The sequence below is a fragment of the Biomphalaria glabrata genome, chromosome 10 (assembly GCF_947242115.1).
Source record: "Biomphalaria glabrata chromosome 10, xgBioGlab47.1, whole genome shotgun sequence".
Lineage (NCBI taxonomy): Eukaryota > Metazoa > Mollusca > Gastropoda > Planorbidae > Biomphalaria > Biomphalaria glabrata.
Window position 1 is genome coordinate 12,862,786 of NC_074720.1, and position 27,642 is coordinate 12,890,427.

At 38.1% G+C, this 27,642-nt stretch overlaps 1 protein-coding gene across 1 annotated transcript; it reads right to left on the reverse strand.

Moving 5' to 3' along the window:
* Positions 1-72: 72 nt before the first annotated feature.
* On the reverse strand, positions 73-27,585 carry LOC106075378 (uncharacterized). Its single transcript, XM_056043078.1, has 16 exons — positions 24,608-27,585; positions 23,946-24,103; positions 22,350-22,584; positions 22,082-22,187; positions 21,505-21,601; positions 20,846-20,941; positions 19,801-19,851; positions 19,458-19,548; positions 18,679-18,741; positions 18,402-18,581; positions 13,802-13,943; positions 11,856-11,964; positions 4,005-4,077; positions 2,286-2,432; positions 1,333-1,481; positions 73-662 (listed from the first exon to the last, which is right to left on the reverse strand). Exons 1-16 carry the CDS (start codon positions 24,893-24,895, stop codon positions 413-415), a joined length of 2,235 nt encoding a protein of 744 aa, XP_055899053.1. The 5' UTR covers positions 24,896-27,585; the 3' UTR covers positions 73-412.
* Between the last annotated feature and the right edge of the window lie 57 nt (positions 27,586-27,642).

Below are 27,642 nucleotides of genomic sequence, written 5' to 3' on the forward strand. Positions count from 1 at the left end.
GAAAGGGGACATTCTGTGCTTTAACATGTGAAACAAAGGTATGGATGTCAAAAATAAGAAAACAAAGTTCAATAAATTTTATAGTACTTTTATTTTTATTATTTTACATAAATGACATGCATTCAGATTAATGTATATTATTAAATACAGTGTGCGGCTGAACTTTCCTAACTCACATAGGTTTCACCAGCCACATGAGGGGGCCCTTAGCCCCCTGGATGACAAGGGTGGTTATCATCAAACCACGACGGGATAACTTCAATAATATATTAATAATTGAATATATTTATATTATGGCTTGCATTGTCCATTTATATCATTGGTGTGCTTGTTACTTTAAACAATTCAAAAATAGTTTTAAATAAATAAATTAAAGTTTTAAAAAAGGTGAACATGATAGAATCGCAATCATTTACACAATAGTGCACTGCTTTTGCAAAATGCTGATAGTACTAACGAAAGCTGGAAGCGAACCCTGGCTGTTGTCACACAAGATGGTCTGAACAGGGCCGAAATCTACCATGTAGCTGAAAATCACTATTTCATGGGCGCTGACTTGGAGGGTCAGAACGATGTCACCCATAGTCCTTCGGATGTAGCTGAAACGTTTCACAGACAGTGGTACCCACTTACCGGTCTCACCAAGAAGGATAACTCTGCTTCTGTTTTCAAAAGTTAGAATAAAGAGCTGCTTTAAAGTGATATTTAAATTAGCTGCATAGTGGTCAGTGTATGATTTTTTAACTATTTCTTTCTATGTGAATCAAATATTAGCCTTTGTAGTTTTGGTAAAGAGCACTTGAGCAGAGTTTCCCTATGCAGAAAGAAGGAATCATTGCGACATTGAACGTGTTCAAAATGCTGGAAATGTTTTAAAAACGAATGAAAAATCCCTTCTCCTCTGAAGGTATGCACTACTCAAGCACAAGATAACAATAAATAAATACTTGATCCTAGAATCTTTAGAATTCCTTCAACTAGGGTGAGAGTACAGGGGCGTAGCTAGGAGTTTTCCATCGTATGGGGGCCCAGGGGCTTGACCTCTTTGGGGTCCCCTGCATTTTTAGTAATATTTAATTTTTAATGTACAAAACACTCATTTGGGGCCCCCCTCAAGTGGGGGCTCGGGGGATTTTCAAAATCTCCCCTCGTCTCCCCCACCCTAGCTACGCCACTGTGAGAGTAGGTGTAAATTTACGATTACATAAGTTAAAAGTTTTAGAATTTTAGGTTAAAACACTTTAATGATAGTTTATATGCTGTTAAATTGGATTCAACGTTTGAGTAATGTATGGGCAAAACTTTAAGCGTGTAAACAAAGAAATATTTTACCGGTCCCCAAGTGGAAGAATGGGTGACGTATAATACAAGCAGAAGTTCACCGAAGTGCATTCTGGGCCGAGATAGAGCGGGTCGGTGTCCGAGAAAACCACAGGAGTCTTGGTGGTGGAGGCAGCCGAGTAAATCACGCTGGGAGGTAACTAATACAAACAATAAATAATAAAGTAAAATACAAAAATATGTATATAAGAAACCTCAGAAATATTGCATCAATTATTTTAAATCAATCATGGCATTAATGTTTTATAGAGCTAGGCTAACCATACTAACAATAACACATTTGTGCGGTAGGGAAATTTTTTTTTTTGTTTAGCACTACTTTTATGCTTATGTTCAGTGCGCTATGTTCCAATCACTTTTATGAACCATCACAGGAAAAAGGGGGCGGGGGTGAGGGACTGGTTAGTGAGAAGGTTTTTATTCTCTTATTCCAAAGAAATTTTGTTAACAAAAAGTTATTTCACTAATGAGTTCGTACTCGAGCCTCCATGATGGAAGGCCGGCGTGTTTTGTCACTGATCTGTTCGACGAGCGAACTAATTCTTGACATTCGTCTTGACAAAAGAGTCCATACAAACAAACAAACAGACAGACAGACACTCGGGTCGAGTTGATATAAGCTAGGAGAAAGCTTTTGCAAGCAATCGTATATTTTCACTTCAAGTTATGAGTACTAGTTGGTGTATTAGCCTGGGACAAATCAAAAAGCAATATAAAAAAAGAATACAAAAATAATGAACTTATGCAAGAGTAGGCCTATAAATGTATATGTAGTTCTAAAAAGTATATGTAATTATATAGATGTATAAATTTATATTTGGATTAGGTGCTTGGAACATTGAGCGTAGTCTATTTCTATTTCAAATTCAATTCATTTTTTTTTTCATGTTTCTTCGGTTAAACCAAAAGTTATGTGAATGGGTAATTAACCATAAATGTCTTACCTGACCGGATGTCCATCCACTGGACGGTGTAAGGGCGTAGACGTTTTGTAGCTCTGCGGCGAGAACGATGCCGAAGGCGTATCCTGAGATGTTGGTATAGGTTGTGTAGACCTCGCCATCTGGCCCGGGATAGGAAGAGAATGCTCTCTGTTGAGGAGATTATCTATCTTGACTTTGTTTTGGCTGAATGTCTATATGTTGGTCTTGTATGTAGATAATATGTGTATATGTATATCTAGCAATAAATGGCAAAGTTTAATCCAAGGTCTTTATGTTGAAGATACAGTATTCATCACATGTATATTATTAGTACATTGTGGATAAAAGTCATTTAGATGACATATTATATTATTGTGACGATCCTTGTCAGCTGCTTATATTTGAGATTTACATAAATGGCGGATAATTTAGCCTATAAATAGTTTATTTCTTTGTTGAAACCTTCGTACGGTGTGTTAATAATTAGTTATCCTAAAAGGTTTAAGACAATTTTGTGCTTTTTTTTTAACACTGCTTCATTACGTTTACAATTAACTTGTAGCGAAATCTGATTTCTGTTGCTTAGTTGGCAACAATATGTCGTCCTTGACCTTGCTTTGTTTTGTCTATTTCAAAAGATATATTCTCATCTCCCTCTTTTTATTTTCTTATGTTTTTCTTTCGCTTTACTTTTATTGCCTCTTAGAGATTTCCTTCTGTCCCTTTGCTTCGTTACGGTAATAGAAACTTAGTCATAGTCAACTAATGCAAAGAAAGGGGACACTACTATGTTTAAAATTTGCATAAAAATCTCCATTACAGTAACAAGAAATGCTTGGCTTTGGGTCCTTACTCACCCGTTGGTGTTGGTCAGTTATTAAGATGTAGCATCATATTGCTAGCACAACTAAATCGATGTAGGCGTATTACATTTTTTAACAGTAAAATTGTAATAATTTAAATAACTTTTTTTAAAACAAAACTAAATATAAATTTTTAATGTAATATGGACAAGGTCAACATAAGATAAAATGAAGCAAAGAAATGGTAATCATATTAAATAGTATTTTAAACTATGTAAGGCACAATAATAAAATCACATCGCTACTGTTTCAAAGCTTTGGGTAGTCTGCCGTTCTCAACGTTTGCATTACAACAAATCAGCGTCATATTTCATCATTCTCACTGCATAGCCACCAACCAATCGCTAATTTCTCACTGTGACATTAAACACACACACACAGGCTCACACACACACTCACTCACTCACTCACTCAATAACACCCCAATCTTTTGCGTCAATACCATTTATCAAAATAAGTACTGTACAGGTCTCGATTTACCTATGGGCAACACAAGCTACAGATCAGGGCTCCTACGAACCAGTGATATTTACACCAGAAAATAAGAAGTGAGTAGCCAATAGTGGATTTATAAGGGGCTCCACATCTCAAATAGCTTAGGGTCCTTCTCCTTTACATGTTTTAGCGACGTAAACTCATGATAAGTAAAACACACAAGGGTTGACCCCCTACTAAATACATTGAGGATAAATTCTTAAAACTTATCTTTTGGCAATATGCAAAAAAAAAAAGAAGTTGCTGCTTTTGTTGCCTTTTGCCACTATGCATTTTAATTAACTTCTTTAGATAGCTCCGCTAAATAACACAGACTAAGGCCAAGAGCACGCATTCAACTATCCACATATTTTTTAAAACTGAGAACCTAAAGAAATGATACCTTTTTGATTTGGTCATCGATAGCAGTGGCTGGTTTACTGGGCTGAAGTATCTGACCACCAGCGTCACAACATCTGACAGTACAATAAAATTGTTAATAATTTGAAAATATATCAATGTAACTGGGACATTTAATAAATACCTGTACACATATTCATATACGTACATCTCTTATCTATTGAATTTAAATAAATTTGTATTAAGTATCAAGTCATATAAATGTTCCTCATTGATGTTTTATAAAAATGTTAGTGATATTGCCAATGTTCATTAGTCAAATCCTAATAGAGATTAATGCAACAGTTTGCAAATAGACAACTACCATTCTTAGATATTAGCTTTCTTGAACGCCTTTCACATTTCCCTAGCGAGACGAGTCCAGAAACTCCTGGGAACTCTCATGCTCTACGATATACGCTGCATCAGTGGAAGAATTTTCAGGTGATATAGTCTCTCTTTGGCAACGGACTTTGTCAATATAGACTTTGGGCGTTTGACCATATCATCCTATAAATTAATATTAATTTTGGTTTTGCTTTGCATATCTTCCATGCTAATATAGCCTGCTCAGTGCACTCTGGTGTTGTATAGCATACTCAGTACACTCCGTTATATAGCCTGCTCAGTGCACTCTGTCATGTAGCCTGCTCAGTGCACTCTGTCATATAGCCTGCTCAGTGCACTCTGTCATATAGTCTGCTAAGGGCACTGTCATATAGCCTGCTCAGTGCACTCTTTCATATAGCCTGCTCAGTGCACTCTGTCATATAGTCTGCTAAGGGCACTGTCATATAGCCTGCTCAGTGCACTCTGTCATATAGCCTGCTCAGTGCACTCTGTCATATAGCCTGCTCAGTGCACTCTTGTGTCGTATAGCATACTCAGTACACTCTGGTGTAGTATAGCCTGCTCAGTGCACTCTGTCATATAGCCTGCTCAGTGCACTCTGTCATATAGCCTGCTCAGTGCACTCTTTCATATAGCCTGCTCAGTGCACTCTGTCATATAGCCTGCTCAGTGCACTCTGTCATATAGCCTGCTCAGTGCACTCTTTCATATAGCCTGCTCAGTGCACTCTGTCATATAGCCTGCTCAGTGCACTCTGTCATATAGCCTGCTCAGTGCACTCTGTCATATAGCCTGCTCAGTGCACTCTGTCATATAGCCTGCTCAGTGCACTCTGTCATATAGCCTGCTCAGTGCACTCTGTCATATAGTCTGCTAAGGGCACTGTCATATAGCCTGCTCAGTGCACTCTTTCATATAGCCTGCTCAGTGCACTCTGTCATATAGTCTGCTAAGGGCACTGTCATATAGCCTGCTCAGTGCACTCTGTCATATAGCCTGCTCAGTGCACTCTTTCATATAGCCTGCTCAGTGCACTCTGGTGTCATATAGCCTGCTCAGTGCACTCTTTCATATAGCCTGCTCAGTGCACTCTTTCATATAGCCTGCTCAGTGCACTCTTTCATATAGCCTGCTCAGTGCACTCTTTCATATAGCCTGCTCAGTGCACTCTTTCATATAGCCTGCTCAGTGCACTCTTTCATATAGCCTGCTCAGTGCACTCTGGTGTCATATAGCCTGCTCAGTGCACTCTTGTGTCGTATAGCATACTCAGTACACTCTGGTGTAGTATAGCCTGCTCAGTGCACTCTTTCATATAGCCTGCTCAGTGCACTCTTTCATATAGCCTGCTCAGTGCACTCTTTCATATAGCCTGCTCAGTGCACTCTGTCATATAGCCTGCTCAGTGCACTCTGTCATATAGCCTGCTCAGTGCACTCTTTCATATAGCCTGCTCAGTGCACTCTTTCATATAGCCTGCTCAGTGCACTCTGGTGTCATATAGCCTGCTCAGTGCACTCTTGTGTCGTATAGCATACTCAGTACACTCTGGTGTAGTATAGCCTGCTCAGTGCACTCTGTCATATAGCCTGCTCAGTGCACTCTGTCATATAGCCTGCTCAGTGCACTCTTTCATATAGCCTGCTCAGTGCACTCTGTCATATAGCCTGCTCAGTGCACTCTGTCATATAGCCTGCTCAGTGCACTCTGTCATATAGCCTGCTCAGTGCACTCTTTCATATAGCCTGCTCAGTGCACTCTGTCATATAGCCTGCTCAGTGCACTCTTTCATATAGCCTGCTCAGTGCACTCTGTCATATAGCCTGCTCAGTGCACTCTGTCATATAGCCTGCTCAGTGCACTCTGTCATATAGCCTGCTCAGTGCACTCTGTCATATAGCCTGCTCAGTGCACTCTTGTGTCGTATAGCATACTCAGTACACTCTGGTGTAGTATAGCCTGCTCAGTGCACTCTGTCATATAGCCTGCTCAGTGCACTCTGTCATATAGCCTGCTCAGTGCACTCTGTCATATAGCCTGCTCAGTGCACTCTGTCATATAGCCTGCTCAGTGCACTCTGTCATATAGCCTGCTCAGTGCACTCTGTCATATAGCCTGCTCAGTGCACTCTGTCATATAGCCTGCTCAGTGCACTCTGGTGTAGTATAGCCTGCTCAGTGCACTCTGTCATATAGCCTGCTCAGTGCACTCTGTCATATAGCCTGCTCAGTGCACTCTGTCATATAGCCTGCTCAGTGCACTCTTGTGTCGTATAGCATACTCAGTACACTCTGGTGTAGTATAGCCTGCTCAGTGCACTCTGTCATATAGCCTGCTCAGTGCACTCTGTCATATAGCCTGCTCAGTGCACTCTGTCATATAGCCTGCTCAGTGCACTCTTTCATATAGCCTGCTCAGTGCACTCTGTCATATAGCCTGCTCAGTGCACTCTGTCATATAGCCTGCTCAGTGCACTCTGTCATATAGCCTGCTCAGTGCACTCTGGTGTAGTATAGCCTGCTCAGTGCACTCTGTCATATAGCCTGCTCAGTGCACTCTGTCATATAGCCTGCTCAGTGCACTCTGTCATATAGCCTGCTCAGTGCACTCTGTCATATAGCCTGCTCAGTGCACTCTGTCATATAGTCTGCTAAGGGCACTGTCATATAGCCTGCTCAGTGCACTCTGTCATATAGCCTGCTCAGTGCACTCTTGTGTCGTATAGCATACTCAGTACACTCTGGTGTAGTATAGCCTGCTCAGTGCACTCTGTCATATAGCCTGCTCAGTGCACTCTGTCATATAGCCTGCTCAGTGCACTCTGTCATATAGCCTGCTCAGTGCACTCTTTCATATAGCCTGCTCAGTGCACTCTGTCATATAGCCTGCTCAGTGCACTCTGTCATATAGCCTGCTCAGTGCACTCTTTCATATAGCCTGCTCAGTGCACTCTGTCATATAGCCTGCTCAGTGCACTCTGTCATATAGCCTGCTCAGTGCACTCTGTCATATAGCCTGCTCAGTGCACTCTGTCATATAGCCTGCTCAGTGCACTCTGTCATATAGCCTGCTCAGTGCACTCTGTCATATAGCCTGCTCAGTGCACTCTGTCATATAGCCTGCTCAGTGCACTCTGTCATATAGCCTGCTCAGTGCACTCTGTCATATAGCCTGCTCAGTGCACTCTTGTGTCGTATAGCATACTCAGTACACTCTGGTGTAGTATAGCCTGCTCAGTGCACTCTGTCATATAGCCTGATCAGTGCACTCTGTCATATAGCCTGCTCAGTGCACTCTGTCATATAGCCTGCTCAGTGCACTCTTTCATATAGCCTGCTCAGTGCACTCTGTCATATAGCCTGCTCAGTGCACTCTGTCATATAGCCTGCTCAGTGCACTCTGTCATATAGCCTGCTCAGTACACTCTGGTGTAGTATAGCCTGCTCAGTGCACTCTTTCATATAGCCTGCTCAGTGCACTCTTTCATATAGCCTGCTCAGTGCACTCTTTCATATAGCCTGCTCAGTGCACTCTGTCATATAGCCTGCTCAGTGCACTCTGTCATATAGCCTGCTCAGTGCACTCTTTCATATAGCCTGCTCAGTGCACTCTTTCATATAGCCTGCTCAGTGCACTCTGGTGTCATATAGCCTGCTCAGTGCACTCTTGTGTCGTATAGCATACTCAGTACACTCTGGTGTAGTATAGCCTGCTCAGTGCACTCTGTCATATAGCCTGCTCAGTGCACTCTGTCATATAGCCTGCTCAGTGCACTCTGTCATATAGCCTGCTCAGTGCACTCTTTCATATAGCCTGCTCAGTGCACTCTGTCATATAGCCTGCTCAGTGCACTCTGTCATATAGCCTGCTCAGTGCACTCTTTCATATAGCCTGCTCAGTGCACTCTGTCATATAGCCTGCTCAGTGCACTCTTTCATATAGCCTGCTCAGTGCACTCTGTCATATAGCCTGCTCAGTGCACTCTGTCATATAGCCTGCTCAGTGCACTCTGTCATATAGCCTGCTCAGTGCACTCTGTCATATAGCCTGCTCAGTGCACTCTTGTGTCGTATAGCATACTCAGTACACTCTGGTGTAGTATAGCCTGCTCAGTGCACTCTGTCATATAGCCTGCTCAGTGCACTCTGTCATATAGCCTGCTCAGTGCACTCTGTCATATAGCCTGCTCAGTGCACTCTGTCATATAGCCTGCTCAGTGCACTCTGTCATATAGCCTGCTCAGTGCACTCTGTCATATAGCCTGCTCAGTGCACTCTGTCATATAGCCTGCTCAGTGCACTCTGGTGTAGTATAGCCTGCTCAGTGCACTCTGTCATATAGCCTGCTCAGTGCACTCTGTCATATAGCCTGCTCAGTGCACTCTGTCATATAGCCTGCTCAGTGCACTCTTGTGTCGTATAGCATACTCAGTACACTCTGGTGTAGTATAGCCTGCTGAGTGCACTCTGTCATATAGCCTGCTCAGTGCACTCTGTCATATAGCCTGCTCAGTGCACTCTGTCATATAGCCTGCTCAGTGCACTCTTTCATATAGCCTGCTCAGTGCACTCTGTCATATAGCCTGCTCAGTGCACTCTGTCATATAGCCTGCTCAGTGCACTCTGTCATATAGCCTGCTCAGTGCACTCTGGTGTAGTATAGCCTGCTCAGTGCACTCTGTCATATAGCCTGCTCAGTGCACTCTGTCATATAGCCTGCTCAGTGCACTCTGTCATATAGCCTGCTCAGTGCACTCTGTCATATAGCCTGCTCAGTGCACTCTGTCATATAGTCTGCTAAGGGCACTGTCATATAGCCTGCTCAGTGCACTCTGTCATATAGCCTGCTCAGTGCACTCTTGTGTCGTATAGCATACTCAGTACACTCTGGTGTAGTATAGCCTGCTCAGTGCACTCTGTCATATAGCCTGCTCAGTGCACTCTGTCATATAGCCTGCTCAGTGCACTCTGTCATATAGCCTGCTCAGTGCACTCTTTCATATAGCCTGCTCAGTGCACTCTGTCATATAGCCTGCTCAGTGCACTCTGTCATATAGCCTGCTCAGTGCACTCTTTCATATAGCCTGCTCAGTGCACTCTGTCATATAGCCTGCTCAGTGCACTCTGTCATATAGCCTGCTCAGTGCACTCTGTCATATAGCCTGCTCAGTGCACTCTGTCATATAGCCTGCTCAGTGCACTCTGTCATATAGCCTGCTCAGTGCACTCTTTCATATAGCCTGCTCAGTGCACTCTGTCATATAGCCTGCTCAGTGCACTCTGTCATATAGCCTGCTCAGTGCACTCTGTCATATAGCCTGCTCAGTGCACTCTGTCATATAGCCTGCTCAGTGCACTCTTGTGTCGTATAGCATACTCAGTACACTCTGGTGTAGTATAGCCTGCTCAGTGCACTCTGTCATATAGCCTGATCAGTGCACTCTGTCATATAGCCTGCTCAGTGCACTCTGTCATATAGCCTGCTCAGTGCACTCTTTCATATAGCCTGCTCAGTGCACTCTGTCATATAGCCTGCTCAGTGCACTCTGTCATATAGCCTGCTCAGTGCACTCTGTCATATAGCCTGCTCAGTGCACTCTGTCATATAGCCTGCTCAGTGCACTCTGTCATATAGCCTGCTCAGTGCACTCTGTCATATAGCCTGCTCAGTGCACTCTGTCATATAGCCTGCTCAGTGCACTCTTGTGTCGTATAGCATACTCAGTACACTCTGGTGTAGTATAGCCTGCTCAGTGCACTCTGTCATATAGCCTGCTCAGTGCACTCTGTCATATAGCCTGCTCAGTGCACTCTGTCATATAGCCTGATTAGTGCACTCTTTCATATAGCCTGCTCAGTGCACTCTGTCATATAGCCTGCTCAGTGCACTCTGTCATATAGCCTGCTCAGTGCACTCTGTCATATAGCCTGCTCAGTGCACTCTGGTGTAGTATAGCCTGCTCAGTGCACTCTGTTATATAGCCTGCTCAGTGCACTCTGTCATATAGCCTGCTCAGTGCACTCTGTCATATAGCCTGCTCAGTGCACTCTGTCATATAGCCTGCTCAGTGCACTCTTTCATATAGCCTGCTCAGAGCACTCTGTCATATAGCCTGCTCAGTGCACTCTGTCATATAGCCTGCTCAGTGCACTCTGTCATATAGCCTACTTAACAAAGTCTGCTTGAGTCAGATCTCAAATGGTTCAAGTCCTCATCAAGACTCAAACTTAAGTACGATTAATTAGTATGTTACTCAGCCATTTTCCCATATAAATGTAGTAGCCACTTTGACCACCGATACGCGACGTTTTTGGCTTTTTTTGTGACGGTGGTTATGACGTTTTGGCGATGGCCGATTTGGCTTAAGGAGGTCTTGTCGATGTTTCAGAAAACATCTTATTGAGGATGTTTACGATAAACTAAACATTGTCAAGGACACGAAAATAAACTTTAGTGCTGCTAAAAAGAAAAAAAAAGCTACAACGAATGAGCTTAGCAAATTTGATTCTGCAAAGCTAACAAAATAGTCATTGAACTTTAAAAAAACATAGCTTATCAATGATTCCTTTTATTTGTATACCAAATACACAAAAAGATTGCACATTTAAGGATTAATTCAACTGAATGAATAAGGGCCTACATATGCCCGAAGACGTTGTCTGTTGAAGATAAATATTTCCTAGCCCTCTAGCCAAATTTTAATTATTTTTTTTATTCCTTGAAAAATTATAACTGTCCATCTAGAGTTTTTCCAGTGCAATCAAATAGCTAGTAATTCTTTTCCAATCCAAAAGTTATACATCATCTATTAAATTTCTAGGAAAATCTTTAGAGCCGTTTTCGAGAACCGTGTCCGCCCTCCCACCCATGAATTTCTAAGCTGAATAGAGGAATTGTAAAAACTACAATAAAAAATCTTAGGAGAAACAAGTTCTGTACATACAAAATAGATGCATAGATCAGAAATACTCAAAACAAAAACATGAATCAATCTTTAGAAAGACCTATTTAATTAAATCTAATATATAACTGAGTTAATACTCAGAAACAAAGAAAGGCATATATTATTATTCCATATGCTAGGACAAATTTGTACAAGTGCTTCTTCTTCCCAAGTGCTACTCGAGCATGAAATGGGTTGCCTGAATCAGCCATAAAAACGAACGACTTAAATCACCAATGAACATGCGTGACTAGATTGGTGTATAAATACGCGTAGGACGTAATTATCTTCTCTTTTGAAGCAACGTATGTAATTTATCAAATAAAAAAAATCTACATTATTTAGCGCTGAAAAAAGGCGGCGTAAAAACGACAACGCGCCTAAACGGCGTTGCCAACACTCCTGCTTTTTCCTACACCATCACTATGACCGTTTGCTACATGTCTTGCTGTAGTCTTACCTTACCTGCATTACAATTAGTAGTTTCTATATTCTGATACGTAATTTAGTCTTTAGTTTGGCTTTATTTTAACCAGGGCATTTCTAGTTTGTATTACTGACCTCATCAATACCGTCAGATTGATGAATCCAATGCCGTCCCCTGGTCCTACAGGCCCTGTGCTTAAAGTTGCCAGGACACTGTGTAACTCTGGCTGAGGCTCAGTCATATCTAAGGGAAGAAACAACCACAACAGTGTCAAACAAAATAAAACTTAAATACAACTCAAACTATTACAACGCGATATTACAATAAGAGAGGCTTCGGGGATCAACCCTGAGGAAAAATCAGAATCAGATAACCTTTAGGGACTTTGCTGCACACTACTAAATCCGGGCAGACGCCAACGATCCAAAACTGTATCGGGTTTTGGCCGTTAGTATGGAAGTACAGCGAATATCTTCAGATGGCTCAGAATATGACGTTAGGTTCCCTCAAGTAAGTTGAGTGTGACTGAACCCAAATTGAGCAATACTGTATCGAATTACATCCATATCTTATATACATCACAAAGGACAACACAACAAAACGATAAAGACTTCTGAGGGTGCAGTCGTTCTAACTGAGTGTTCCACAACATCTGCATCACCGGAGGAGGCAAACGTTTTGATTTCTACTGTTCAACGAAGACTAGGAAGTCCAACTCCCATGAAAATTGGTTACATTAAGTCATTACCATTGTTACACTCAACATTGAGGATAACCAACAGTGCTGTAATGACTTCCGAGGTCGCTGTCGTTCTGAGTGAATGCCCATCATCTCTGCTTCACTGGGGACAAAGGTCACTTAGTCACACATGTCGACAATTCGTTGCCTATTTTTTTCATTTTTTATTTATAGTTTATTGATCCTTTACACTGTTCATTATAATATACCCGCCGCAGCTCATCGGTTATACATTTATCCTCGCAACTAGAGGAGCTCTAAGCCAATATGAGATTTATTTTTAATGTTTATCACGAGGAACCAAGATCTTGAATTTCCAGACATACATTAATCTTTATATCAACGATGTGTATTCCAATGCCACCTCTAAAATCCTTGATAACTGGTGTCCAACATTCTTGATAAAAGAACTGCAAGTTTGTATGTCGCTTTTCGCCCGTAAGTTTGTGTTGAATTCACCACTTTATTTGTACATCGTAGTGTTATCTAGTAACTAACTAGTCAACATAGAGGATTCGTTGACATTCATTCAAAGCATTAACAATACAAGGACTATGTTTTAGTATGTGGCAAACGTTGCTGGACTACGCTTTAAAACATTCAGAAATTGATTTTACTGTGAACTTGTAATATTATTTCGTGTATTTTAACTAGTAGATATATCGTGTAATATTGGACATATAAGTAGCTGATATGAATAAAAGTGATTTATTTTGATTAAATACTCTCACATTGTTTACAAATTATTATTATAATTATTATTATTATTATTATTATTATTATATTGTATAAATGATTTAATTTTCATTCTATTGCATTTGCCAGAGTCGAGCTTTTTTAAAGGGAAATAAAATGTTATTTTAAAAAGTAACACTTTAAAATATAATGTGAATCTGTACTGACAATGTAAGAGCTGCCTCCCTTCATTAGAGTTTATACGACAGTATTAAACTGTTCATCGATTTGTTTTATTTGGTTCGGACACTTTAAATATAATGTTAAGAACATATATACTATGATTTAAAAACAAAAATGGAATAATTTAACCTTTCTATTCTTACAGTTAACACATTATTCTCCTACAAGAGCGCGCTTGGGCCCCTATTGAATGTGGGACCGTGCCCATTGACCCCCATCTCGCCATGGTGTCTACGCCACAGCATCTGTGATGTGTTAAGTTCCACCATGTTTATGAAATATTTTTGAAAACTTACTTTAAGAAAGAAAGAGTCACTCTCAGTTTACCCATTCCTCTCCTACCACCTTCTTGTTACGCCACTGAGTATTCATCTTTTGTCCTCATGTGCCGCCCATGTCACTGATAGTGCTGACATTACTTACTTTTATACGGACTTCCGGGTTGTTTCTGAGTTGTCCAGAAAGTGTCTTTGTAAGGAGCCAAACCCACGGCGTCAACAAACATGGATATGACGCCTATGTCCCACTGACGAAGACCTGGGTTGTAGTCATGGCTCACTCGAGTCTGGAGTAGAAAATTACAATTCAGATACTCTAAGCAATGGATATACATTTAATAACGTCTCAAACTATAGAGTTTATGAGTTAACACTTAAGTTTAAGCAATCGCGTTTTTTTTTCGCTGCTAGATAATAAAGAATAAAAAGATCTAGACTAAAAACTATTTTTACAATATCTCTATTCAAGTCACAACTTCATGGAGGGTTGAACCTTGGACATGAATCGAAAAAATGCTAATAACGATTTTCCTAGAAATGTAACAGTTGATGTAGAAGTCTGAGAGAAGAATTACTAGCTCGTTGGCCACATGGGGAAAATCTAGTTTGACCGCTATAATTTTCAAAGTAAAAAAAAAATACATTTAAATTTGGCTAGAAAACGTGCTCTAGATATAGATCCAACATCGGTTTAGAATGGACTATCGCGTTCCGCAATTTTATGTGGACCGTTGCTGCGCCGATTCAGGAGGATAATAAATTAATATTTAAGAAAAATATGCTTCTCGTCTTCTAGGTCTAGATCTAAATGAATATCATTGGGATATAATAATAAAGTCTAGTACATCGGTTCTCAACCTTTTTGTTGCCGCGACCCCTAAAACGATTCCTCACTAGACAGCGACCCCCAACCGTATTTTTTCGTTTTCGTTCCTAGGCCTAGGTCAATGAACATTTGCTCATGGTATAAAATCGTTATCGTCATGTCTGTATCTGATTTGTTTGACGTAGTTTCAGTGGTAGAAATGGAAGACGGGGAAAGATGTTATGTAATTTAATGAGTGTAAAATAAATGTCTTTCATAATTAAATTGCTATCAAAAAGTTTATTTTATGACTTGCATTTATTAACTTTTCTATTGCGTATTCACCATCTTCATGTGTACAGACTTGTGTGACAATTTGAAAAAAGTATGGCGAAACATGGAGGAGGATATTAAATAAGGTCAACTACATTGCCACAAATGTGTAAATACGCTAACGTTGGTTGGAATCTTGTGAGAGTCTTTGTAAGAGCTCAATGAATGTCATCTTCAGCATCAAGTCATTTTCTTCATTTAGACTTGATACCTTACAGGCTGGAAAACCCTGCTTCTCAAAAATATATGCCTACTGTTAGAAATGGATAAAGAGGACGCAACACAATCTCAAAATGGGATATGACTGCAAAAATGTGATCCAGAATTGTGTTACTGACATTGAAAAACAATCATTTAAGCTGCGTCGCTTTTGATGAAAAATTTCACGCGCACGCTAGTGGTAATGTTCTATGACAGAAATGACAATTGTAGTCTGTCTGTCAGATGAAATGCCCTGTTTTCCTCACAGAAAGCAGATAAAGTTGGCAAAATATAAGTTTTATTTTCATCCAGTTTTGTTTGCCAAAGTTGAAGTTTCATTTGGACGAACGGATCTTTTCAGACAAATCAAGGCATCATGTATTTGATCCTTCTATTGAAAAATTTAATTAGTCAATGTGACAAAAGATGTCTACTAGGCAGTACTAGGTCGGCTATTTTAGAACCTTGCCTCTTAACAACCACGTCACATCAGTGGTACATAAAAGAGCACGTTGAAGCCATCAAGCTCAGTATGATGTAGTATCTATCAATGACAAAAGACATGTCTACCCTCAAACAGTGATGTTACACTCACAAACTTTAATAGCCATCTTTATCATCTAGAAAATATCCTTCTTAAATATGTCCCCCTCATTTTTGATTAAATTTTTGTTTGACGATGGTTTCATTTGCATAGTTGGAAACAATCCGGGTAATGTCCCTTTGTTTTGTTATATCTAATAAAAATGTATACCACCTATGGTATCAACTATGCTTGTTACAAAAAAAAATTCAGATGATCAATAAATAAAATGTTTTTAAAACCCAAATTTCCGATGGTCTTAGGCGACCCCTGACAAATGGTCATTCGACTCCCAAAGGGGTCGCGACCCACAGGTTGAGAACCCCTGGTCTAGTAGATCTATTACCTTATCCCATTAGGATTCTTTCTTGTTGATATTTATAAGTATTATGAAATGATTGTTATGGGCTTAGACTTGATGTTGTTGAATAATCTTCTAATTTCTGATTGACATACAGGCCGTGGGGGGTGGTGGGAAAGGGGTTGATGACTGGCCGATCTTTCTTATTCAAGTTCTCTGGAAGAAGTCCTTCAATTAGGACAATATTTAATTCTGTGTCTGATGGTAAGTTTAGCTTTAAATGGCATTAGATGTTGCTTATTAAATTTTGTTGAAAAACAATGTCTTTAAAATCAAAACATCACGAACTAGGTAAAATATTTTGAGTTTGTAGAACAGAACACCCATCACTTAACAATGTCAATATTTGAGTTTGTAGAACAGAACACCCATCACTTAACAATGTCAATATTTGAGTTTGTAGAACAGAACACCCATCACTTAACAATGTCAATATTTGAGTTTGTAGAACAGAACACCCATCACTTAACAATGTCAATATTTGAGTTTGTAGAACAGAACACCCATCACTTAACAATGTCAATATTTGAGTTTGTAGAACAGAACACCCATCACTTAACAATGTCAATATTTGAGTTTGTAGAACAGAACACCCATCACTTAACAATGTCAATATTTGAGTTTGTAGAACAGAACACACATCACTTAACAATGTCAATATTTGAGTTTGTAGAACAGAACACCCATCACTTAACAATGTCAATATTTGAGTTTGTAGAACAGAACACACATCACTTAACAATGTCAATATTTGAGTTTGTAGAACAGAACACACATCACTTAACAATGTCAATATTTGAGTTTGTAGAACAGAACACACATCACTTAACAATGTCAATATTTTTTTAAAGTTTACTTTATAAATAAAACTGTATACATAAATGCTATTAAAATATACACAATATTTGCATGTATTACAGGCTTTATTTTCTATTAACAAGTAGTTTTGAATATGGTGTATTATTATGTAACACTGATTACAACGGCAGTTTATTTGAAACCAACTCAAACACGTCCCCAGAAGCGGTCCACTCAGGCAAGTAAAAATGCAAGTTTCAATCATTTCGGCATGAATATCAGAAACTAAGAAATACGAACTATATAGGAGCACAACCCGCTATCAAGGACCACAACTCGCTATCAAGGACCACAACCCGCTATCAAGGACCACAACCAGCTATCAAGGACCACAACCCTATCTTCTCCAATACAAAAATGAGGTGACGAGTGCGTTGCATATCAAAAGTGTTGCAGAGCCTTGTGTAGTGTTTGTCTGACCGACGAGACGATACCACAGGTCGCACAGGTATACGGAGATGTATTAATGTTACTTTCGTTACATTGTTAACATTCATATGAACTGATTGTTATGAAGATATAATCGAATGTGATCCTGGCCAAACTGATGTTATTGAATGATTATCTTATTGATTTCATTGTTTTGTAAAGGGCCAATTTCTCATTTCTGGCCTGAGGGAAGAAAATGTTCCCGTTGTTTTAATATATAAGTGTATATCTTCTAGCGCAACGAAATTTCCTAATATGTAACACTTCTTATTAATTGTTGTTTTAAATTATATTCGACCTATCAACATAGTACATGCCTTCTTTCTTATTTAAAACAATAGTAAACATTTTATTTAAAATAGAAGTAGTTTTTATGACAGAAAATACTTAATAAGTAATAAACATTTTTACAAAGCTTATATCAACTCTGTCTCTGGTGAAATACTTGTACATGTTATCTCTCCAACACCCAATCTCGGATCAAGTTGACATTTTGCGCAATTTTTTATTTATTTTTTACTGGTCCAGACAAGTGATAGGATCATTTCGTATTGAGAAAGCTAAAAGCATGAGATTTCGCTAAACAATAACAATTGGTAAAAGTATTTGTAATCGCAGATTTATCTTTGTTTGTCTAGATCTATTACAAACTTAATTACGTGACTGATCCAATCTAATTGGTACAATTACACTTAATGTAAGCTTTTTAAAAAAAAAATCATATGTTTCATGTTTTCAGTTTTTTCATAACATTTTTTAAAAATCAAAATCTTTTGCTTGAAAGTGTTAGAAATATATTCAATAATTTCCCCTCTAATTCATGTTGTCTACTTATTCATCTTTACTATAGTTGTAAATATGGTGTCTTTTTAGGACAAAACAAATGCTTGCATATGATTAATTTTATAAATTTAATCTTTTCTCTTTTGAAATCTAAGCGAGACGGACGGACGGAATACACAAAACTAATTGCGGCTATTCCCTTCTCGGAGGGGTGCTAAGAAATCTCCTTTAAATTAAAGTTAAAAAACAAAACAAAATGGTTGACTTTCAGACGATAAAAAGTAACATTTACCCCTAAATTTTCCAAGCATCAAATTATCAAAAAATCTTTAAATATCATTAAATTGCATTTTCAATATCTTTTCAGTGACTAACCTGAGTGACTGACTAACCTGAGTGACTGCCGGTATCTCTAGAGACTGTAAGATGTGCTTGCTGTATGCTGAACAATATTGAATGGAAACAAGTCCAAAAGTTGCTGCCGCTTTTCCCATTCCCGTCAGCCACTTCCGCCCGATATCCAGGTCAGTGAGGACGATTTTGTTCTCGTCCGTTTCTTTGTGCAGCCAGTCCTGTCAAGTGGTCAATTGTTTCGATTCTATGCTTGGTTGGAACTGATATGAATAGATCCACTTATTCGAAAGCGAAATCAATAATTGGGTCACTTACCTGTTCATACATTATAAAAGGACCCCAATGTTGTGTCATATTAAACAGATCAATCCAGAATTGCTGAAATATAAAACAGTAAGACAATTATAATAACATGGGCGTGAGCAAAAATAGTCATATTGTCTGTTACATTAGTTCAGTCATATTAGTTCTGTCACATTAGTTCTGTCACATTCGGTCTTTGACATTAGTTCTGCTACATTAGTTTTGTTACATTAGTTTTATCACATTAGTTCTGTCATATTAGTTCTGTTACATCTATTCTGTTACATTAGTTCTGTTACATTAGTTCTGTTACATTAGTTTTGTTACATTAGGTCTGTTTCATTAGCTGTTACATAAACTCTGTTACATTAGGTCTGTTACATTAGATTTGTGACATTAGTTCTGTTACATTAGTTCTGTTACATTATCTCTGCACATTAGTTCTGTTACATTAGGTGTGTTACATTAGCTCTGTACTAATATATATGTCCATATAAGCCCTTGTTACATACTAAATAAAATATTTATAAAATAATTTGAAACAAGATTGTACTCTACTAAACTACGACATTAGAATTAATGATAAAAATAAATCCGAAGGAGAGAAAATCTCAAATATTTGAAATGAAATTGTGCTACCTCTGAAAAGGAAAGAAATACCTTAATCTTAACCTTAAACTTTTTTCTAAAGCTACATTTGTATTTCATTCCTTACGCGTATACCTTTTTTAGATCTATAAACTGTGTACGACAAATATCTAACACTTGGTCGTTGTTTTTGTATAACTTACGTTATCATCAGGTATAGCCAGTCCACTGTCCTGGTCAGATATAAACAAATACTTTCCACCATTGTATTGGGCATACGATGTTTGGTTGTCCCTGGTTTTGAACATATAAAAGAGTCAATGGAGTCTTCAGACACAGACATACATTAAACATTTCACTTATTAATCAATTTCTATTAAGTAATTTTGTAATTGGTTAATTTTTGTTTGATTCCTGTGTTGTCATCGACAATGAATAAATGTGCTAAGTTTCAATTTGATCATGGAATGAGAAAAGGTGAAAAAAAAAAGTATAAAATAATCCACTCTGATAGACATACGGAGTGAGTTAAAAGAAGCTACTTACCAAAAACGGTTGTGACAAGAAAACGGTAGCTGCGTCTTGTTAGCTAAATAACTGCAAGAAGAAAGAAAAAAGAATCTTTTAATGGCACTAGGGATGATCTGGTTAAAAGAAAACAACTCAAATGAAACCTTCAATTGAAATGTTTATAAAGAAAGCCACTAAACTATGTGCACGTAGAGAGGAGAAGGTGCATGTAAACGAATAAAAAAGACAAAAACAATTCCATAAAGGAGGATTCTAGAACAGACTAGACACATGTATTATGTGGTGATTGTACATACTACATTAGCTTTACTAGACGTGGAGGCGCTTTGGCTGAGCGGTAAAGCGCTTGGCTTCTGAACCCAGCCCTAATGGGTACCTGACATTAGTTGGGGAAAAGTAAAGGCGGTTGGTCGTTGTGCTGGCTACATGGCACCCCCGTTAACCGTAAGCCACGGAAACAGATGACCTTTACATCATTTGCCCTATAGACCACAAGGTCTGAAACGGGAACTTTACTTTTGCCTTATTACTAGACGTAACTGTACCGGTACGACCATCCAACAGGAGACGGGGATCCGTGCAAAGTGCATCTACACTAGATATAGTAATTTGAAAAATGGACTACTATTATATCAAAACTTAAATTCGGAATCAATAACATGGTAATACCATCATACAAGAGTACAATAGAAATGAATAGTAATAATAACTCCAGATATAGAAATGAATAAGAATAATAACTCCAGATAAAATGTATTAAAATATTAAATACTATTAACCAATGACATTTCTCCTTCCCCCACCCCCCACTTTATGCTCCTCAATCTAGGAATGCATCTAGGTCCTACTAATTACGAAGTCTAAGTTTCTAAATTTAGCTCCACTGGGCTTTAATGAGTTATTTTAGCTCTACCCCATCTTTCATTCGAGACGCACTGTGTAACAAAAACATTGGTTGATATTGGCGGCAATTAACACGCGCAAGAGATACCTATCGTCTGCATGTGCTTGTAAATGTATTTAGTTTCAACTCATGCCTCGTGAAGCCTCGTGTACCTACCCAAATCCGTCAGGTATGGCGTCTGCCGTGGGAGTCCAGTTCAATGTGCCATTGACGTGACCTTTGTCATACCACCAGGAGTCATACTGAATATATCTGGTTGATTAGAAACGGTCATTATTATTTTTTTTTGCTTCCGTAAAGAAGATGACCGCAAAAGGCTAGGTAGATAGAAGCAGCGATAGACACAAAGTCTTACGTAGGCCTATTAACCAAACACCAACATTTTTTCTTTTGTAATTTTTGAATTCATCATACACTGGAAAGGTAAAAAATAATAAGCAAACGAAAAATGAAAACACTTTTTTTAAAAAAAAGCTTTTCTAAGGGAAAGAACCGACAATTACTGCCATTTATCTCAATATGGCAGGGCTTAGCTTTCTTTCTACTAATTAATTAATTACTATTAGTTAATTAATTCACTGGTTAATGTTTTGATGGATTCTTTTTTTTTTGTCAGATAAAATGAATAATTGTGCCACGTTTCAAGTTGATCCAATGAAGAAGATGAAAAACTGCAAAACTTTATAAACTTATTAAAAGATTACAAAACAAAATGATATGGAGATGTGAAGATGAAAATCCATCGCAGTACGCCAGCATAGCAAGGGGAGGATACTGAAAGGACTACATCTTCAATCAAAAAGTTGAAAACGTACTGAAAGGAGATATTCTCCCTGTTGATATAATCCATAACATCCAATATTGTAGTCTCGTAGTTCTTGCCTTTCTCCGGATTATAATAATAATAGGCACCTACAGATACAAACATTGTAAAACCTTTAAATCTGTAAATTCTTCTAGTTTTTTTTTATTACAATATATGAATTTATTTTTTAAAATACACTATAGATATAAAAACAAAATTTTATACGGGTGTGCGATGCAAATCGAACATTATTTCGTATTTTTATAAGCAAAACCTATGTTACTGATACTTAGTAGTAAGAAAAACGACTTATTAGTCTCTTCTCAACAGTGTTATAGCAATACCAAATACAATTTACAATTAGTCAATGAAGTGATCTTTCTGAAATTTTAATAAAAAATGTTGTCACGCAGCACGAGTTAATTTGTGACATTTCATCGCGATAGGATCATGACAAGTTGTCCAATACAATTGTATACCTTTTATACTAGAAAAGTCATTTATGAGTTCATAGTAGGAATTGACACAAAGAAGAGTAATGAAACACTACTTAATAACATTGAAGTGTATTTTGTATAAGAACTCACCATTATCAGTCCAATAGCCCATGTAGCTTAATGTTGTATCAAACTGTCTACGGAATAAATTCTTCTGATACAGTGACAGTAAAAATTTGCCCCAATTTGTCATTGCCTGGAGATAGTGGATTTTTAAAAAGTTATTGTTTATTACAGCTTAGTCTGTTCAAATGGTAGAAAAAAAATAAATGTTGTAATGATGCTAATAGTCCCAGACATATATAGGATCTTTTCGTAAAATTTCCACTCAGAATTACTTAATTTTTTTTTAAAGTACCTGGTTGATGCCCCTGTTGCTATAGTACACAATGAAATCAACGCTGTAATTGGCTGGCACGCTGTCAACAAGGCCCATAATTCCGTAGTTTAACTCTTGACGAACAAGTGAAAGTTGGTTGGAGGCGGCCATAAACTGGGACATAGGGGAAATAACCAAAGCGTTGCTGGAATTGTCAAAAATGACGAGTGGTCCCCCTTGTTTACCAGCGGTGAAGGATGCATTAGACTGCCATCTTTATATAAATATACACATATAAAGTCTTTATATTATAGAAAAATCATTCTACAAAATATCGAAATAATAATAAAAGTTATAACCGAGCTCTAACATATTGTTCAGTATGATCCCGTGGTGACGTTTCCATGCCACCTAAGCTAAAGATTCCTATTCGTATTGTTCTGTCATGTGATGTACGCGTCAAGGTTGCCAAAAAAAATATAGACACATTGGCTTCTAGTAGCTTCGAGTCTCTACAGTAATCTACACAGATGGGTAAATAATGTAGGGCAGATAATTAGAAATTAAAACTATTTACTAAGCCGTTATCGCTATTAAGGGTTTCTATCCTGGGCGTAGCCAGGATTTTTTTTTTCGAGGGGTGGGGGTTGGGGAGATTTTTCTCCTCCCCCCGGCCAATATATATATATATATATATATATATATATGTATGTGTGTGTGTGTGCGTGCGTGTGTTGTGCTTAATTACTCTTTATTACGTTCTGACCCTTCATTCTTTCGGAGTTAGTGGAAAAATTTTAGACTCTCCGCCCTTGCCAGCAGTACAGGGTTGGTTCTCTTGTTTTATAATTTCCACTATCCATAGAAGAGTAGTACTTTTGGTTCTATAATCCCAGGCATACAATCAGCTAGTGACATCTGGTGTTGTTATTAGTATACCAAGACGTATTAACCACACAAAACCATTATATCAGTCCTGTTCCAATTTTGAGATAAAGATACTAACATTGTGTACATTAGTGTATGTTGTTACTAGTTAAAATTATTCCCCTTGGCAAGGGAGTTAGTTTTATATTTTTGTGTAATACGTCATTCCTTTGTGTGTGTGTATGTGTGTGTGTGTGTGTGTGTGTGTGTGAGAAGAAGAGAGCTGAATATTTTGGTCATAGTGTTGGCTTTGTTTGTTTTATTCAGTTCAGCATTATTATTATTATAACAAGTGATAGCGAGCGAGGTTCTGGATTATTGGTGACAATGATTCGCTTTCTGAAAGAAACTGCAACCTGTTGTTAAAGACAGATGCAGACAATGAATAGAAAACCATTCTCATGCATATAAATCATGACATATCGTAATTAAGATGCATAATATTGATTAGTTGCCATTTGAAAAATATTGAATTTAGATCTACAAGACTTTTACAAATAAAATTTCACAAGTGTTTATTTAAAAAAATTTGAGATATAGATTATATGATTTATAAGATTAATAGAACTCTAGATCTAGTATGCTACTTCGCCTAAGGAGGGATAAATCAAGTTGATTAGAAGATACACATGTTTGAAGAAAACGCAGACATGCAACACTGAAGTCTTTCATCCACCTCTACAGTTATCCACGAATGTATTAACTTGCCTTCCCATGCTTAATCCACTGTATCCAGAGTGATAGCCTCCGTAGGCTAGATATCCAAGATCTGTTGGACTTCCTGGAAATGTTTTGAAGCTGGGAAAACTGCTGATCACGTGGTCACTGTCATTGTCTGCTGTTCGATTGGCTGAGCCTGTGTATGTCTGGATAGAAATTTAGAACGTAATGGCTACACTTTGGGGCCTAACAATTCAATAAAGAAATCGAGAATGAAATGGAAATGCGTCTTAGTCTTTTATTTCTTATCCATAGTTTTTAGTGGCTGGAGATTTCAAATATTCTCAGTTGTATTAAGGTTAAAATATAAGAGCGCGTTACATTGAACTATGGAATTTATATTTTAGTTTAAACTAGGCTGTTTGAAACTGACAGTTAAATTATGTTAGACTGTGACAGTTGAACTATGATAAAGAAGATAAGATAAACTGTGACTTTTTAAATTATGTTATATTAGACTGTGGTAATTAAATCAGGTTAAACTGAGACATTTAAACTATGCTATGTTAAACTTTGACACTTAAACTTTGTTTCGTCAATGTTGAACTATGTTATGTTAAACTACACAGTTAAACTATGTTATGTTAAGCCACGTCAAGTTAAATTATGTCACGTTAAACTACGTTATGCTTCTTAAGAATAATGTTAACCTGAGAAAAGATCACCAGAGGCACGTTTGGCATATTGTACGTCTTGATAGACACTGTGACCGGAAGTGATCCAGCTTGGTAGTTGAAGGTCGTGCTCTGCCACTGGCCGACGCCATCGCTGCCAGATGTGGTCGTAGAGTTAAGAAGCTGTGATGACCATGAGATGACCATGAGGTGACCATGAGATGACCATGAGATGACCATGAGATGACCATGAGGTGACCACGTTATTTCACTTAACACACACAATGTTATAAATGGCCAATACAAAATAAAGTCAACAATCATTACTTTGATCTAATCACTTCGGGTGAAAAATCAGCAATGGCAAGACACATGAGATGAACAAGAATTTTTAATCGAAAACGTCACCTGACAATCAGTAAACTAAACTGCAGATTTTAAAAGTTCTAGTTTATATTTTGGAAAAATGGATGTGACATCGGTGGGGGATATTGAAATGTATTTTTTCCTGGTCTTCTTTAAGAATTAAAAGTTTGTTATTATCGAAGAAGTGACTTTGATTAGTGAACGTCTTTTACTTGATTTGGATAATTTGTAACCACTAAATAACTTGGACTTGTAATATCCAGTATACACACACATTTACACACATTTACACACAAACAACTCTATATAAAAAGGATAGAAGTCTTAAAAGTAAAGTAGCAATTATACATAACACTGAACCATAATTTTCAAATACAAAAACAAAACCTAATAAAATACTCAAAAAGACACAAAGATAAAAAGTCACATTCCTCATTCCATATGCTAGGAAAAATTTGTACAAATATTCCTTCTTCCCTAGTGCTATTGAAGCATAGAATGGGTTGCCTGAGTCAGCCTGGAAAACCAATGACTTGGCAGAATTTAAGTCATTGAATAAGATGAATGACTAGATTGACATAGGAACATCTTCTTTTTGAAGTAAAGTCTGTATTTTATAAGATAAGATATTTCCAAGAAAAAAGCGTTTCCATATTGGTACTAACTTGTTAGGTATTCGATCCCAAGAGTCTAGATTAGTGTAGATTTAATGTTTTCTGGAGGTTACAGCAGTACACAATATAAAGATCTTCTTTATCGTTTATCATCTCGCTGCTTGTAACTCTCTACTCGAATATGACTGATACTTGTGTTGATATGTAACAAAGGGAAAACACGAAAATAAAGGAATGAGTTTAAAACTTTGGTAATTATTTTGTATTGTGTGACATGTTGAGAGTATAATTCTTCATTGGCTTGTAATTACCAAGTGCATCGTTTCAATGTTTCCAAGCTACGTTGCTATAATATAGGAAGTAGGAAGCTACTTGGAAACGATATTTATACATCAGATTTCTTACTATTTATACTTTCTTTGGCCCATTGGAACCTACGAGTGTTACTCTAATGAATAGTATTGCACTGAGTGAAATATATCTTTTAATTATGAATAATGGTAATGTCCTTGATTCCAAAATTTAAAAATGAGAGCAGTCTTTCACTGTTTTACAGGCAATGCAAACCCAGTTGCACCTGCATAGGAATACAAACTCAGTTTAGAACATTTCCCTGGACAATGAGCTGCTCAAATATGGAATGAAAAGAAGAGTTTTTAAAAAAGATTAAATTGCTGAGAAAGTACGCTTATTGATTCTAGTTTGACATTGTTACAAAGCGTATATCAACTCACTCTGTTTGTTTGCTACAAATCTTGTAGGCCTACACGATATCCCAGTATTGAAAGATACAACAGTTGCTAGGCGGCTCTTTCCCTTTTTTAAAAAAAGTATCTATATATATATATATAATTCTCTTCTTCCCTCAAGAGTTTTGTCGAGAAGTAAAGGAAAGATCACTCTGCGGATAGTCCACGAGAAAACAAGGGTAGTGTTCACACTACGGATGACTGGCTGCGCGACGGCCTGTCGTTTAAATGTATCAAACTCTGCCTGCAACCCATCCCCCTTTGTCCAGCGGGAGGTTTGGACTAGGAACTAATCTAAGTAATCTACTATGTATATATATATATATATCAGGAAGGGACTTACTCATTGTGGGGCCCTATGCGAAACGAGGTTTCTTTCACCAGATTACACAATTACGGCTGATGCATAATGTCGCGCGTAAGATTTGCGTTTTCCATATTGAATGACACCCAAAATGGCAATTTTAGTGTATATATTTCCATACATTTTAAGAACTATTCGTATATTTTGCGATTTCGGGAGATTTCCAGGAGCTCCTGGTAAATCGCCAGGAGGGGGCAGGAAATCTGTTTTAAGTTATAAAATGGTTTAATTAATTAATTTATGCACCTTGAATTAGCGCTGGCCCTATGAAAGTGTGGGTCTTATGAAAGCGCTGGTCCTATGAAAGTGCGGGTCCTATGAAAGTGCGGGTCCTATGAAAGTGTGGGTCCTATGAAAGTGTGGGTCCTATGAAAGTGCGGGTCCTATGAAAGTGTGGGTCCTATGAAAGTGTGGGTCCTATGAAAGTGCTCTTGGTAAATCGACAGGAGTGCGCGGGAAATCTCTTTTTAAGTTATAAAATGGTTTAATTTAATAATTTCTACACATTGAATTAGAGCGGGCCCTATGAAAGTGCGGGGCCACTGCGGTCGCATAGGTTGCAGGCGCCTAAGGCCGGCCCTGCAAAATAGCGGCGTATGCTAAGCCACCGGTCGACTAGTTTTATATATTTTTCTTGTTTTTATTTTCCTTTATTGTGGTGGAAATATGTAGAAATGTGTTAGGAACCAAATATGATATTGTTTTGTTTTTAAATAGAGAACATCCTATTTTTACAATTGCTCAGTTCTGCAACGGTTCTATAGAGAGCCACGTGATTCCTACCAAGAGACTTTTGTCCGCCGTGGAGTACTGCCGACCTCCATTGTTGAAGAAAGTGTTGCCGCTGGTCAGCCAGGTGACTCCATTGACGGACAGACTGTAAGAGCCGTTGGTGATAATGTTTACACTAAGTCCACGCTGACCAGTGACTGGGCCTGTAAACAATGATTACACTTTTTAGTCAAGAGTGCAGCGGAA

Bases quoted from the DNA above. Each gene is read 5' to 3' on its own strand.
- LOC106075378 (XM_056043078.1), bottom strand. From the start codon at position 24,895: ATGATTGTTGACTTTATTTTGTATTGGCCATTTATAACATTGTGTGTG. The intron at 21,602-22,081 runs GTGAGTTCTTAT...TTGTATCTGTAG, and splicing joins GGGCTATTGGACTGATAATG to GTGCCTATTATTATTATAAT. The intron at 19,549-19,800 runs GTAAGTAGCTTC...GTTCAAAACCAG, and splicing joins TCTTGTCACAACCGTTTTTG to GGACAACCAAACATCGTATG.